The sequence below is a fragment of the Ranitomeya imitator genome, chromosome 2, assembly GCF_032444005.1.
Source record: "Ranitomeya imitator isolate aRanImi1 chromosome 2, aRanImi1.pri, whole genome shotgun sequence".
In the NCBI taxonomy this organism is placed as follows: domain Eukaryota; kingdom Metazoa; phylum Chordata; class Amphibia; order Anura; family Dendrobatidae; genus Ranitomeya; species Ranitomeya imitator.
Window position 1 is genome coordinate 352,940,375 of NC_091283.1, and position 13,287 is coordinate 352,953,661.

General features: G+C 45.5%; 1 protein-coding gene across 1 annotated transcript in view; it reads left to right on the forward strand.

The window, feature by feature from the left end:
- Nucleotides 1-13,287, forward strand: part of LOC138666556 (zinc finger protein 850-like) — a 57,344-nt gene that overhangs the window by 36,390 nt on the left and 7,667 nt on the right. The window contains exons 10-16 of the mRNA XM_069754763.1: nucleotides 5,318-5,510; nucleotides 7,233-7,323; nucleotides 11,404-11,553; nucleotides 11,676-11,855; nucleotides 11,939-12,062; nucleotides 12,146-12,234; nucleotides 12,433-12,523. Of these exons, the coding sequence (XP_069610864.1) occupies nucleotides 5,318-5,510; nucleotides 7,233-7,323; nucleotides 11,404-11,553; nucleotides 11,676-11,855; nucleotides 11,939-12,062; nucleotides 12,146-12,234; nucleotides 12,433-12,523 (918 nt within the window). The remainder of the gene's footprint in view (nucleotides 1-5,317; nucleotides 5,511-7,232; nucleotides 7,324-11,403; nucleotides 11,554-11,675; nucleotides 11,856-11,938; nucleotides 12,063-12,145; nucleotides 12,235-12,432; nucleotides 12,524-13,287) is intronic.

The following is a 13,287-nucleotide window of genomic DNA, read 5'->3' on the forward strand; positions in this document are numbered from 1 at the left end:
GCCAGACAATGCATTGCGAAACATTGGAAATCCTCGAATCTCCCTTCCAGAGCCGAACTGATCGCCAAAATCGACTTACACTTTTGTTATGAGGTTATTATGGCTCAGGGTTTGTCGAGGAGAACTAGGGTCCTCTCATGGTGGGACCCCTGGGTGTCCTCCGTACACATCTCCCAGTCTGCTCTTACCCTCATTTAAATCGTATATTTCATCAATCTCCTTTTTTTTGCTGTACTTGACACTGTAACTGTGTATTTTGTATTGATTATGCTGTGGTCCTCATGCTTTTTGTACTGGATTTGTCCCCCCATCCCCCTTCCCTCTCCGATTGCCCTCCCCTCCCTTCCTCCCCCTCCTCTTCCCGAAGTTCACTGATGTATGGTTAATATGCAATTTCTCAATAAAAACTTATTGGTTAAAAAAAAGGAAAAAGGCAAGTGGACCCTCTAGACCGCGACGACGAACCCCTCACGGACGAGCTGACCAAATTAGACCGCCCCCTATAAAGGGAGAGTTAGGGGCAGGCCCGTGAGGGACTATCGCCACGGAAGCTGGTGGACCAGGACGGGAGAAGACCAAGAAGAGGCGGAGATAGTAGGACCACAGAGTTATGCTATAAGAATCAGGCTGCACTCAGATGACACCCGAGTGAAGTCCTATAGAGAGTACTGCAGAGGCACAGGACTGATGGGTAAACTGCAGCAGTACAGGGACTGGCGGAGGAACTGAGGAAACGCAGAGGCTAGCAGGATACATGAAAGACAGGATAAACCCAAAGTCAGAGGGATAATGAACTTCACAGAGACTAAGAGCGGCCAGGAACACCTGAAGGAACAAATGATAACCAGGCACAGAGGGACGGCAAGAAGCAGTTTAAATACCTATAGGCAGGGTAGCACTTCCAGGTAACAGACCTCCAGAACCATAGAGAGGACAATAAGGAGAACCGACCTCCGGGTACTAGTCCTCCAGGACCATAGATGAGACGAAGAGGAGGACCGACAGAAGATCAGAAGTGCACACGCGCAGCACTGAACCTGGTATGCGCGCGTGCACGAGAAGCAGAGGCCGGGAGCGAGCGCGGAGAGAGAGACGCTGACTGGGGAGGCGGCAGCAACGGTATGATAAGTGGGACAGGAAACCATGAGAGCTTAATAGGTCCCTCCTCTTACCACCCTTCAGTGATTTTCCAAAGTAACACATCTGGATGGATGCAAGAAAAGAATTTTATTCAAGCAAGAAATTGTCATACAACTTATAGTGCTGTCAGGATGGATTCCTGGAAACACAATTACCGGTAGGTCTTATTACCATTTTCCAGGTCACCACCTGACACCACCCTGGAGAATACCAAAGAATATTGGTCCTAGGGCGGGACTACTGCATTGAAGCACCTTTCTGCCAAACGCTAATTGTGTCAACACCACATCTAATTTATAATGTTTGGAAAAGGTACTAAGACTGGACCAGGATGCGGCCCTGCAGATCTGTTCTGCTGAAGCCCCCCTTTTTCTGCCCAAGAAGCGGCCATAGCCCTAGTTGAATGGGCCCTGAAACCCCTGGGGGGCTCCTCCCTTGTGCATTGTAAGCTAAGGTTATTGTGGTTCTGATCCATCTAGCAATAGTGAACTTTGATGCCTTCTTCCCCCTATTTGGACCCCTGTACTGAATAAATAGGTTATTATCCTTCCTCCAGGCTGTGGTCGTTTCTAGGTACCGGAGTACTGTCTCCCTGACATCTAGATTATGGTAGGATCTTTCCTTCTTGTTTTTAGGGAGCTGGCAAAATAAAGGAAGCTCCACCTCTTGATTCATATTTTAATCCGATATGAACTTCGGGAAAAAAGCTGGATCTAGTGTCAAAATTAATCGATCGTCGAACACCTGGAGATACAGGTTCAGAATTGAAAGGGCCTGAAGTTCTAGCCTTTTTGCTGATGTGATGTCCACTAGGAACACTGTGTTGAGCGAAAGCTTACTGATCTCTGTCTTCCGCCAGATTGTATGGGTGCCTGCATAATATGTTAAGCACTAAATTAAGGTCCCAAGGAGGGATGGTCTTTCGTATTAAGGGTCTTAACCTCTGAATAGCTTTTGAAAAATGACCTATCCAAGGGAGTGATGATAAGGAGGAGTCGTAATATACACTGAGGGCTGCAATCTGCACCCTTAGGGTACTAGTCCTAAGCCCTTTTTTGAAGGAAGTCAAGGATCCTGGGGAAATCTGGGTGGTCAGTATCAACTGTCGCCTCTCCACAGTAAATGCAAAATTTATTCCAAATGTTCCTATAAATTGCTGAAGTCACTGGCTTTCTACTTGCTTGTAGAATAGAGATAACCTCATCTGATAGGCCCCTAGATTTTAAGACTTGGCGCTCAGGATCCACGCTGAAAGCTGGAGGGTTTCTGGGTTGGGGTGTCGAACCAGACCCTGGTGGAGAAGGTCCTTCCTTTTTGGTAACAACAGGGTTTCTTCTTCTGATATCTACCTTAGTAAGGGGGACCAGCTCCTCTTCGGCTAGAAAGGTACCACTAGTATGAGCGTGGTCCTGTCGTCGTATATTTCCCTGAGCGTCCCTGAGCAAAAAGGTCTATATCTGGTTTTCCCCAGCGTTGGCATAATATGCTGAACACTTCATTGTTCAATTCCCACTCTGTTGCGGTTGCTTTCTTTCTGCTTAAAAAATCTGCGATCTGGTTCCTGGTACCTTCCAGATGTACCGCCGAGATTGATTGAACCGATCTCTCTGCCCATCCGAAGATTCGTCCTGCTAGTCGTTGCAATGCTGGATGTTTTGGGCCGCCCTGATGATGGAGGAAGGCTACTGTCGTTGTACTGTCTTACAGTATCTTCACATGTTTGTTTCTCACCAGGGACTGGGAGTGGTACAGAACTTTCCAAACCGCGTGCAATTCTCTGAAGTTGGATGATTCCCTGCTCTCTTCTAGACTCCAATGCCCTTGGAAGTATCTTCCTTGCACGTGTCCGCCCCATCCTTGCTGACTCGCATCTGTGGTGACTATGACACACGAGGACTGAACCCACGAGACACCTGTCTGGAGATTCCTGGGATTGGTCCACCAATATAGGGATCTTCTGACTTGAGGAGACAGCTCTATCTCTTTGTCCATTGAGTTCTGCTTTCTGTCCCAGGATGCTAGCACCACCTGTTGTAGATCTCGAGAATGAAACTGGCTCCAGCTCACACAGGGAATGCAGGATGTCATTAATCCTAGGATCTTCATTGCATCTCTGATGGAGACTCGGCTTGCTGTAAACTGACGAATCCTCTGTTTTATGCTGGCTTGTTTCTCTTCTGGTAGGAAGGACATTCTTGCCACTGAGTCTAGCATGACTCACAAAAATCTTATTCTTGGTTTGGGAACTAGATCTAATTTTCCCCAGTTTATGATCCAACCCAACTTTTGCAGTGTGGAGATCAATGACTGACAGTCGATTCTGAGTTGTTCCACAGAATCTGCTACTAATAAGAAATTGTCTAGGTAGATTACAGTGATGTTCCGTTTTCTCAGGTAGGTTACTACCTCTACCATTAGCTTCGTAAAACCTCTGGGGGCTGAAGCTAGGCTGAAGGGGAGACAGCGAAACTGATAGTGGTAGACCCTGCCTTCCCTTTCTACGGCAAACCTCAGATATTTTTGGTGGTCTGGGTGGATCGGTACATGGTAATATGCACTTTTTAGATCCATAGTGCACATAACCACTTCCTTGCCCAAGAGGAGTACTGTGGATTGTATGGACTCCATCTTGAACCTCTTGTACTTTATCCATCTGTTTAGGGGTCAGAGGTTTATTATTGTTCTGGATTCCCCTGATGGTTTTTTTTATCGAAAAGAGACTCGAGTAATGACCTCTGCCTTCTTCTTTAACAGGTACTGGAACAACTGCTGCTATTTTCAAGAGGTCCTGAATATCTAGCCACATAGGAGAGGTTGACACAAGTCTGTGACTTGTTACGAGAAATCTTTCTGGAGGAAGATCCTCAAATTCCTTTTTTTCATTTGTGACTTTTTCCAAGATGTCGTCTAGGAAGGGCCCAAATACCTTTTCCCCTGAAAAAGGAATAGAGCAAAGCTTGTTTTTTGATTGCGTGTCCCCGACCAGCTCTTTAGCCAGATGACTCTTCGAGTTGCGTTGGACAGTGATTGATTTCTGGCCGCAAACCTAACAGACTCGGCGGAAGCATCTGCCAGGAAACCAGTTGCCAGCTTCAATAGGGGAAGGGACTTTAGGATAGATTCTCTAGGAGTTTTAGATGTCAGGTGCTCCTCTAAATCATCTACCCATAAATGCATAGAACGTGCCACAGATGTTGCTGCTATCTTAGCACATATTATTGCTGCTGAACTCTCCCAGGCTCTTTTCAGGAGCCCATCAGTCCTTCGGTTTCTCTAGACTAAAGGAATCCTCAAAAGGAATAGCAGTTCTTTTGGCCACCTTTGCTATCAGGGGGTCTATTTTAGGGATGTCTTCCCAGACATTTTAGGGATGTCTCCTCAGGATCAAACGGTAGTCGTAGCCTAAGTCCCTGGGAATCGCCAGTCTCTTTTCTGCTTCTTCCCATTCCTTTAGGATCATAGAACGTATATGGATGTTAACTGGAAAGACCTTTGAAGTCTGCGAACGTAGTCCCCCAAACATTTCATCCTGTACTGAGTGAGTTGCCAGGGGCTCCTCTGTCTGCATAGTGTGTCTTACAGCACCAAGGAACTAGTCCGTGTCCACAGAGGAAAATAAATATCTCTTTCCCTTCTCTGGAGAATCCATGCCTGATCCTTCTTCTTCTATATCAGAATCGGAAAAACCCTCTTCTGAAGAAAAGTTAGATTCTCTTGGTCTCTTACGGGATCCCTGGGGATCCGATTGTGCTGTCTGAGGGCATTCCAGACCAGATACTGAAGCCTGCACCTGCTGCCTTATAATAGACCTCATGTTTGACATAAGTGCAGCCTGTTCTTCCCCCACAACTCTCATGGTGCATGCATCGCAGAGAGGTTTTTGCCAGGTCTCTGGTAGCTTTCAGCTGCAAATAGGGCACTTCCTATTTTTCCCCGACTTCTTGCCATCTTTTTAGCTGCCGCAGGGTCGGAAGATCCCTGGAATACACAAATATACGTGCTCTATGATAACTGGGCTATGCTGGACTTCTACTGTACTCTCAGACTGGGTACTCACATGCCCCTGCCTCTCAGAGCCAACCTCCGTGTTTGCAGTTTCTTCCATACTAACTCCTGGAGTAGGAAGGACTGCTTAGAGAAGCTGATCACCCCCTGCCCATTACCTTAATATATCCAGACTCCGTCATGCTGCCTGACCTTGCCCCCGAAAGTATTCCTCCTGGAGGAGGAAACACTGCCTCCCCGTCTGCCACCGACTCTGACCTGGAAGTGATGCGACGCAGCCAGAAGCTGCAGCGCTCTGTACGCTGGGATGTCAGTGCGGCGGTGATACTCTCCCGGGACTCGCGTGATGGAACCTCCCAACACCGGTATCCACAGATGCGGCCCCGGGACCCTGAGACATCGGACGCATCGTCCAGGGTCGAGAGGGAAGCAACCCCTTCCTCAGGAGCAGCGCTGCACTGAGGTACGCTGAGGGACCCTGGCATTGCGTGTCAGCCGCAGAAGTCTTGAGGTGGGAAGGGAAAGGCTGTGCCCCACGATCCTCACATCTGCACGGAGGGGTCAGATGGGCTCTCGTCATTCCTATCCGCAGTGGGCAGGAAAAACACTGAAGGGTGGTAGGGGGGAGGGTCCTTATAAGCTCTCGTGGTTTCCTGTACCACTGTGGATAAGAAGGACGCCTTTCATGGTGCTGTCAGGTGGTGACCTGGAAATACATTTTGTGGATTAATCAGTGTTAGAAGTTTTCAGGTAATGAGATGCCCGTTCTCCAGGCAGGACTGCTCTAAGCCAGAGAAACCAGAAAAAGACCTGCCCACAAGCCGCCCGAAGCACAAACACGTTTCTCATTATAGAGATATACACAGAGAGACAAAGAGATGCCTTGGCGGGTTCGCTGACATACTCTGTGCTGCTGTGGTCTGGGTTGCTCACATACTCTGTGCTACTATTGCATGGGTCACTGACATGCTCTATGCTGTTGTGGCAGGGTCTCTGGAGGGGGCTGTGTATGTATGAGTGGTTGATGTATAAGAGAGAGAGAGAGACAGTCTGTCTCTCTATGATGAGGAACATACACAGGCCCAACCTGAAGTATATGACAAAAAACTGACTGGCACATCCAGACTACCGTAGTGTGTATAAGTGCATACCAGGAGGAGCTACTTCCATATACAATATACAAAAAAGGTTGCACTCTATCATGCTAAAGCATGTCAATGTGAAATTTGCATAGCAATACGGCTTTTGAGTATTAGGAAAAATATGAGATGCTTAGCAAAATTTGGCCAAATAATATCTGCCCATCAACCGTCATCAAGGTGGTCTCAAAGACTGATGGGTCCCTGCGTGTGTGATTACCTCTCTGAAGCACAAACATGTTCCTCATCATTAAGACTGTATCTTATGCATAATCCACTCATACATACACAGCCCCCTTCAGAGACCCTGCCACAGCAGCAAAGAGTATGTCAGCGACCCCCACCATAGCTGCAGAGTATGTCAGTGACACCACCACTGCATCTCTTTTTGTCTCTCTCTGTGTGTCTCCCTCTCTGTCAATGTCGCCAATAAAAAAAAAGGAATATAAAAATGACCACATGTAATGCAATCAAAAGGTAACAAATTTTAAATATCTAAACAACTAAAAACAATGTTGGAGCCATGAAAAGCACCCGAAAATGTGCCTGGTCAGCAAAGGGGGAAAGTGGATCAGTTTTGAGCTGATTACTTTGTATTGGGAGATTTGTTTTCCTCAGAAAAAAGTGAAAAATTCTGTCAATTTCCTCTGAGAAAATGTAAGATTCTTCATCAGACTGAGGTAAGATGAACAATTCCCCATCTCCATGTGCCTCAGACAAATGGAGGATGTTCTTTTTCCTCCCACAGTGGATATTCTCGAGATTTTTCTGTCAGGTAAATGGCAAATGTTCAGTCAGACAATAATGGCGTCTCTCATCTTTCCTGACAGGACTGACACCTATTTTGCCTCCTCTTTTCCTCACATCTCTTCTAGTCTCACATCACTTCCAGTAATCCAGTCTGTAAACACATGCTCCTGATGTTATATATATATATATATATATATATATACTCCTCCCCGATCACATGACTGTGACCTCATCACAGGTCCTGCGGACAGAACAGCCATATATGTGGTGTGCTGCTCTGCAGCTGGAGGTAAGTGCTGGAGAGTCCCTGTTATTGGACTCAGGGGACATTAACCCTTTCCGTAACAAGCAGTCTCTTCTCTGATGTAGTTGTATGTGGTGCTTGATTGGTGTTGGACAAGTTGTAGTTTTTAATAGCGACTCTTTAATGTATTAACTATCCTTTTTTGCATTTTTTTTTCAAGCAAATGGGAAATAAGCTGCAGTATTTGGCAGGGGCCACTAAACAATAGAGGGGGCTCCTGTTATCCTCTCCATATATTGCATACATCCAGTGTCGGACTGAGGTGCCAAGGGCCCACCAGTAACATTGACTTTGGGGTGCCCTGCGTACAAATATTACAATACCCTCATCACACTTCTATTTCAAAATAAACTGGGTAGTTTGGTTAATGAATGATGAGATGCTGCTTTTTTTGTACAGAGTGATTCAAGTGAATTATGCCAAGCACTGCCCATATAGTGAGGTTGGGGGCCCAGGTTTGCACAGGGGCCCTCCAGGGGATTCCCCTGTTTGGGGCAGCACGGTGGCTCAGTTGCAGCTGTAGCATTGCAGCGCTGGAGTCCTGGGTTCAAATCCAACCAAGGACAACATCTGCAAGGAGTTTGTATGTTCTCCCTGAGTTTGCGTGGGTTTCCTCTGGGTTCTCCGGTTTCCTCCCACATTTTAAAAATGTACTGTTAGGGAATTTAGATTGTGAGCCCCATTGGGGACAGCGATGATAATGTGTGCAAACTGTAAAGCGCTGCGGAATATGTTAGCGCTATATAAAAATAAAGATTATTATTATTATTATTACCCCGTGGGCCAGTCCGAGCCTGCATACATCTGACCACTGCGGTAGCAGATATCAGCTGATCAGTCAGACCCCAACTGAATTCATGTTGATTGCGGAGACATGGGGGTCAGTGGGTGCATGGGGGTCATGGGGCCCGGCTGTCTCTCTCCCCATGGACAGAACAAAACACAGAGTGAGGGTAAAACAGTTTGGCAATTATTTATTGAACCACCAACAGACAGTAGCATACAGAACAGTCCCACCTAATACCCAATACTTCCGCTGACTCGCTGGGATTAGAGCTGATTCCAGGACTGAGTACCCTCACTAGTGGCTCACCTCTTTTGGCGGGCCCCCACAGTGTGGAGGTAACGACAAGCTTATGAAGCTGACAGTCCATTGATGTATGAGGCCAGGTTACTTGATTGTCCCAACCTGGATTCTCTAAACGTCTTTAAGGGTTCAGTGATGCTCAATTAGGCAGCTCTGTATTTCTTCAGTTGGAGCCATGATGCCATGGCTACTGTAATGTAGACTCTCTGAATACAGGCCACAACTTCTCATTCAGTCATTCCACCACAGGCTTGGGGGAAGGTGGAAGGAGGCCATCCCTCAATGATGGAGAGTTCAAACAACATGCATATATTGTCCTCCATTTTGCAGAGCACCAATGGGTCATCGACATATTAATAAACATTCAAACATTGTGCCTTTGTTTCCCAAAGATAGTAGAACAATACTAGGACTGCAATACTAGGACAGATGAAAGAGCAAATCAGCAGCCATTCAACAAATGCAGCCAGTGAATAATAATTCAATGACATATAAGGGTCAACAGTCATTCTCACATGAACCCTCATGTCCCTGGGCCTACTGAAATAATATGTCTGGATAATTCAGATTAAATGTGATGTCGCCACATTGACCGATCTAGAGGCAGACCTCCCAACTTTTGAAGAACAGAAAGAGGGACAAAGTCTGCGGTATGCGTGATTACCCTTGGCCCCACAATCCACACCCATGTACCATTTATTTCTACCTCGGCAGGAGGAGTTGTCAGAGAGGCAGTGGCAATGAGGAAAATTCAGCAGATGCCCGAGACTGCAGAGCGTAAACACAAATCCGAGACTGTCCGCTGTATCTGGGAAGGTTAGGACTAGAGATTAATGGGTGGATTCACAGGACTCCGGTCCAGAATCGAGACCAGTGGTACCTGGTGGCTGAACTAGAGGCTGCGAATCTCTTTCCTTCCGGTGTCACCAACCAGCTTTTGGTCACCCATCTATGAGTTCTGCTCATCCCTAGTTGACACCTGTGGATTAATTCTTTGTTCATTCACAGTCGGAACCGGCAGAAGGTTCACATCTTTCTGTAACTACACTATATGACATCTGCATATCTCCCAACTGTTAAGGAAGGTAAAGGGATATAAAGTTTGCGTCACGCAGAGCACGCCATGGCACTTTTTAGGCCACGCCCCCAATAGTTAGCAACTACCTGCCAGTAAATTCTTAGCCCCTAATAAGAAAAATACAAAAGTCCTGGATAACACTTTAATTGCCCCATTTAACCAACAGCACATTATTATTATTTGTGCGATTTTGCCCTTAGAGAGTGCACTGTCAAAGTTAAGTTTATGTCCATATTGTGTTTTTGTCATACGTCAGTTGCTCCATCAGACCTGAAAAACTGTATAATAGCACAATCCATGATAGGCTGTTGACCTTAACGAGGCAGATGGAGTCACTTTGTGTTTTGTCTGACCTCCATTTTTGGGGTGCAGACAGATGGCCATACTTCTCATGGGGGATCCGTCGACACTCCTGACCTGACAGCTGCATAAATATACATCACACTGTCACGCTCAGATCAGGAGAGGTACCTGGCCAGTCCATACACTGCAATGCAATCCTCGCACGAGAAATACGTCCGTCTGTCTGCACCCTTAGTAGTGTCCACCTTTCAGAGGCATGCGCAAAAGCATGGTCGATTGCACTTTTAAGTTCACCTCACAAATTTGGATACTACTAAAGCTGTGGCCAGACAGCACAAAGTGTCTAAGCCACCAAAAAAACACACAAGCCTTTTAATAATTCTAATGTTGAGATTCACTCTGCCATCTGATAAGATATTACAGGGATCATTCAACAAGGCAAAAATCTAAATTCATAACCTGATATAACTAGTTTAACACAAAAAAGAAGTACATCTACATCTGAGCAATTTAAACATTTTAAGACGTCTCAGAGGAGATCTCATTTACATGCAAAAATATATGTGTGGCCAGTACAAAATACTGGCACATGACTCATTCCTTCCAAAGACCATACTGAGGACTAGGGGGCACTCGTTACTGGTGGAAGAAGGAGAATCCTGCAGCTAAATAGGAAAGAGTTCTTCACAGTTAGAGCAGTCAGACTCTGGAATGCCCGACCGCAAGAAGTAATAATGGCAGACACTTTAACAGCTTCTAAAAAAAGGGCTGGATGATTTCCTTGATACAAATAACATTACTGGTTATAGTTAAACTAGATGGTGGCCCGATTCTAACACATTTGGTATTCTAGAATATGTATGTATGTATGTACGTCGCGCTGTGAGTGGGGGTTAAAGTCCGTGCCAATATTGCTGATAGGCCGCACCAATTCGCCGCCGGACTGCCTTTCGCTGATTGGTCGCGGTTGGCCGGGCACGACCTATATGATTTGTCGTGTTTCGTCCTACTTCCTCTGAGTCCTTGTATCTGCTTCTTCATGGCTGTGTCTACTGCAGGCACACAGGGACCTTGAGGAGCAGACACAGGTTTATCATCACTTGTCTCCTCTGGTGCAGTCACACAGCACTCTGGCTGCTGATTTTAATTACCTCACTCACCAAGGACACAAGCATTGAATGCGGCGCGCGCTCTGCAGGATGACTGCTCACATGTGAGGTTCATAGGTAGGAAAAGGAAACAGAGGGGATGTAGTCAAAAGCTGGAGGGGGCATGGCCTGTAACCAGAGGGGGCATGGTGGCTATTTCTCACTGCAGTGCAGGACAAGTAGATCCCGGCCGGGGGAGAGTCTCATAATCGGGACTGTCTCGCTGTATCCGGGACGGTTGGGAGCTATGCTAGAGGTACTTCATCAGTATGTGAGTTCTGGATAATCTTTTATTATATTTCTTTATGAGTATGTTATATACTCCGTACTTTATATCTGTGCTAAAAAGTATAAAGCCATAACCCAGATCCCTACTGTGTACTCCAATATCTCCAATAGCTGTATTATCATTTGGGATCTTTATGATGTTACATCTTCTTCCCATTCAGGTCTCTGCAATTTCGGATCTGCTCAGTGGAAATCTTCTATCAAAGAAAATTTTTCTAATTAACCAGTCAGTTATGGAAAAGAACAGTGACAAGATGGCAGAGAGGATATTACATCTCACCTTAGAGATTCTCTTCCAACTTACTGGAGAGGTGAGAGATTGATGTCCTCACATTACATCATTCTATGGGAATAACAGATGGACAGAACTGGAGAGGTGAGGACTCTGGAAATGTCTGTAGTGAGATTTATTAATGTATCTCTCCATAACCAGGATTACACATTAGTGAAGAAGACATCTAGTGAGCGCTGTCAGGCCCCTGTGTATGAGGGATGGGGAAGACCACTGAGCCCAATCACAGGGCCTCCACCTCACACCCTGAAACATGAGGATATCAATGAACAGAAGATCCTAGAACTCGCCTACAAGATGACTGCGCTGCTGACTGGAGAGGTGACACTGCTGGGAATGCTGGGATATTACACAGTAATGCTATGAAGGTATTGGGGGGATGACGGTATTATTGTATGTGTCAGGTTCCTATAAGGTGTCAGGATGTCGCCGTCTATTTCTCCATGGAGGAGTGGGAGTATTTAGAAGAAAACAAAGATCTGTACAAGGACGTCATGATGGAGGATCCCCAGCCCCTCACATCACCAGGTAATAGACAGAACTAAATACACACGGCCTATAATTATCTGTACGTAAAGAATGAATTCAGTCCCTGTATGTGTTTCCTTCAGATCTATCCAGTAAGAGGACAACACCAGAGAGATGTCCCAGTCCTCTTCTTCAACAGGATTGTAAGCAAGAAGAACCTCAGGATCACCAGGTAGATGGAGAGAAGGTGTCATGAAATCTCCTCTGTGATGTGTAGATGTCTGTGAAGGTTTTTTGCTCTGTCTTGTTTTATCCAACAGTATTATATGTTTTATACTTGTGTAATGAAAATGGAGGAGATGGCAGGATTAGAGCTGATCGCAGATATGAGTTCTCCATCTGTCTGTGACCTTTTCAATATTTGATTCAGGGTGAAGATTTTACCCATATTAATACTACAGAGACAGATGTGAGGGGTGATGAGTTGTGCAAAGATGAGATTCCTACATATGACTACCCAGGTGAGTAGTATCCACCAAATTATAGAAAAGTCAGATTCATCCCATGAACATATATACAGATGTTTTCACAAAATTAGAATATCATCAAAAAGTTAATTTATTTCAATTCTTCAATGCAAAAAGTGAAACTATTATATTATATAAAGTCATTACACACAGAGTGATCTATTTCAACTGTTTATTTTTGTTAATGTTGATGATTATGGCTTTCAGTCAATGAAAACCCAAAAGTCATTATCTCAGTAAATTAGAATACTTTATAACACCAGCTTGAAAAATGATTTTAGCATCCGAAATGTTGGCCTACTTAAATGTATGTTCAGTAAATGCACTCAATACTTGGTCAGGGCTCCTTTTGCATCAGTTACTGCATCAATGCGGCATGGCATGGATGCAATCAGCCTGTGGCATTGCTGAGGGGTTTCGGAAGCCCAGGTTGCTTTGATAGCAGCCTTCAGCTAGTCTGCTTTGTTTGGTGCAAGTTTGCTGGCCAATCAAGCACAGTGATTCTGTTATTTTTAAACCAGGTAGTGGTACTTTTGACAGTGTGGACAGGTGCCAAGTCTTGCTGGATAATAAAATTTCCATCTCCAAAAAGCTTGTCGGCAGAGGGAAGCATGAAGTGCTCTAAAATTTCCGGGTAGACAGCTGTGTTGACTTTGGTCTTGGTAAAATACAGTGAACCTACACCAGCAGATGACTTGGCTCCCCAAACCATCACTGTTTGAGGAAACTTCATACTAGACCTCAAGCAGCTTGGACTG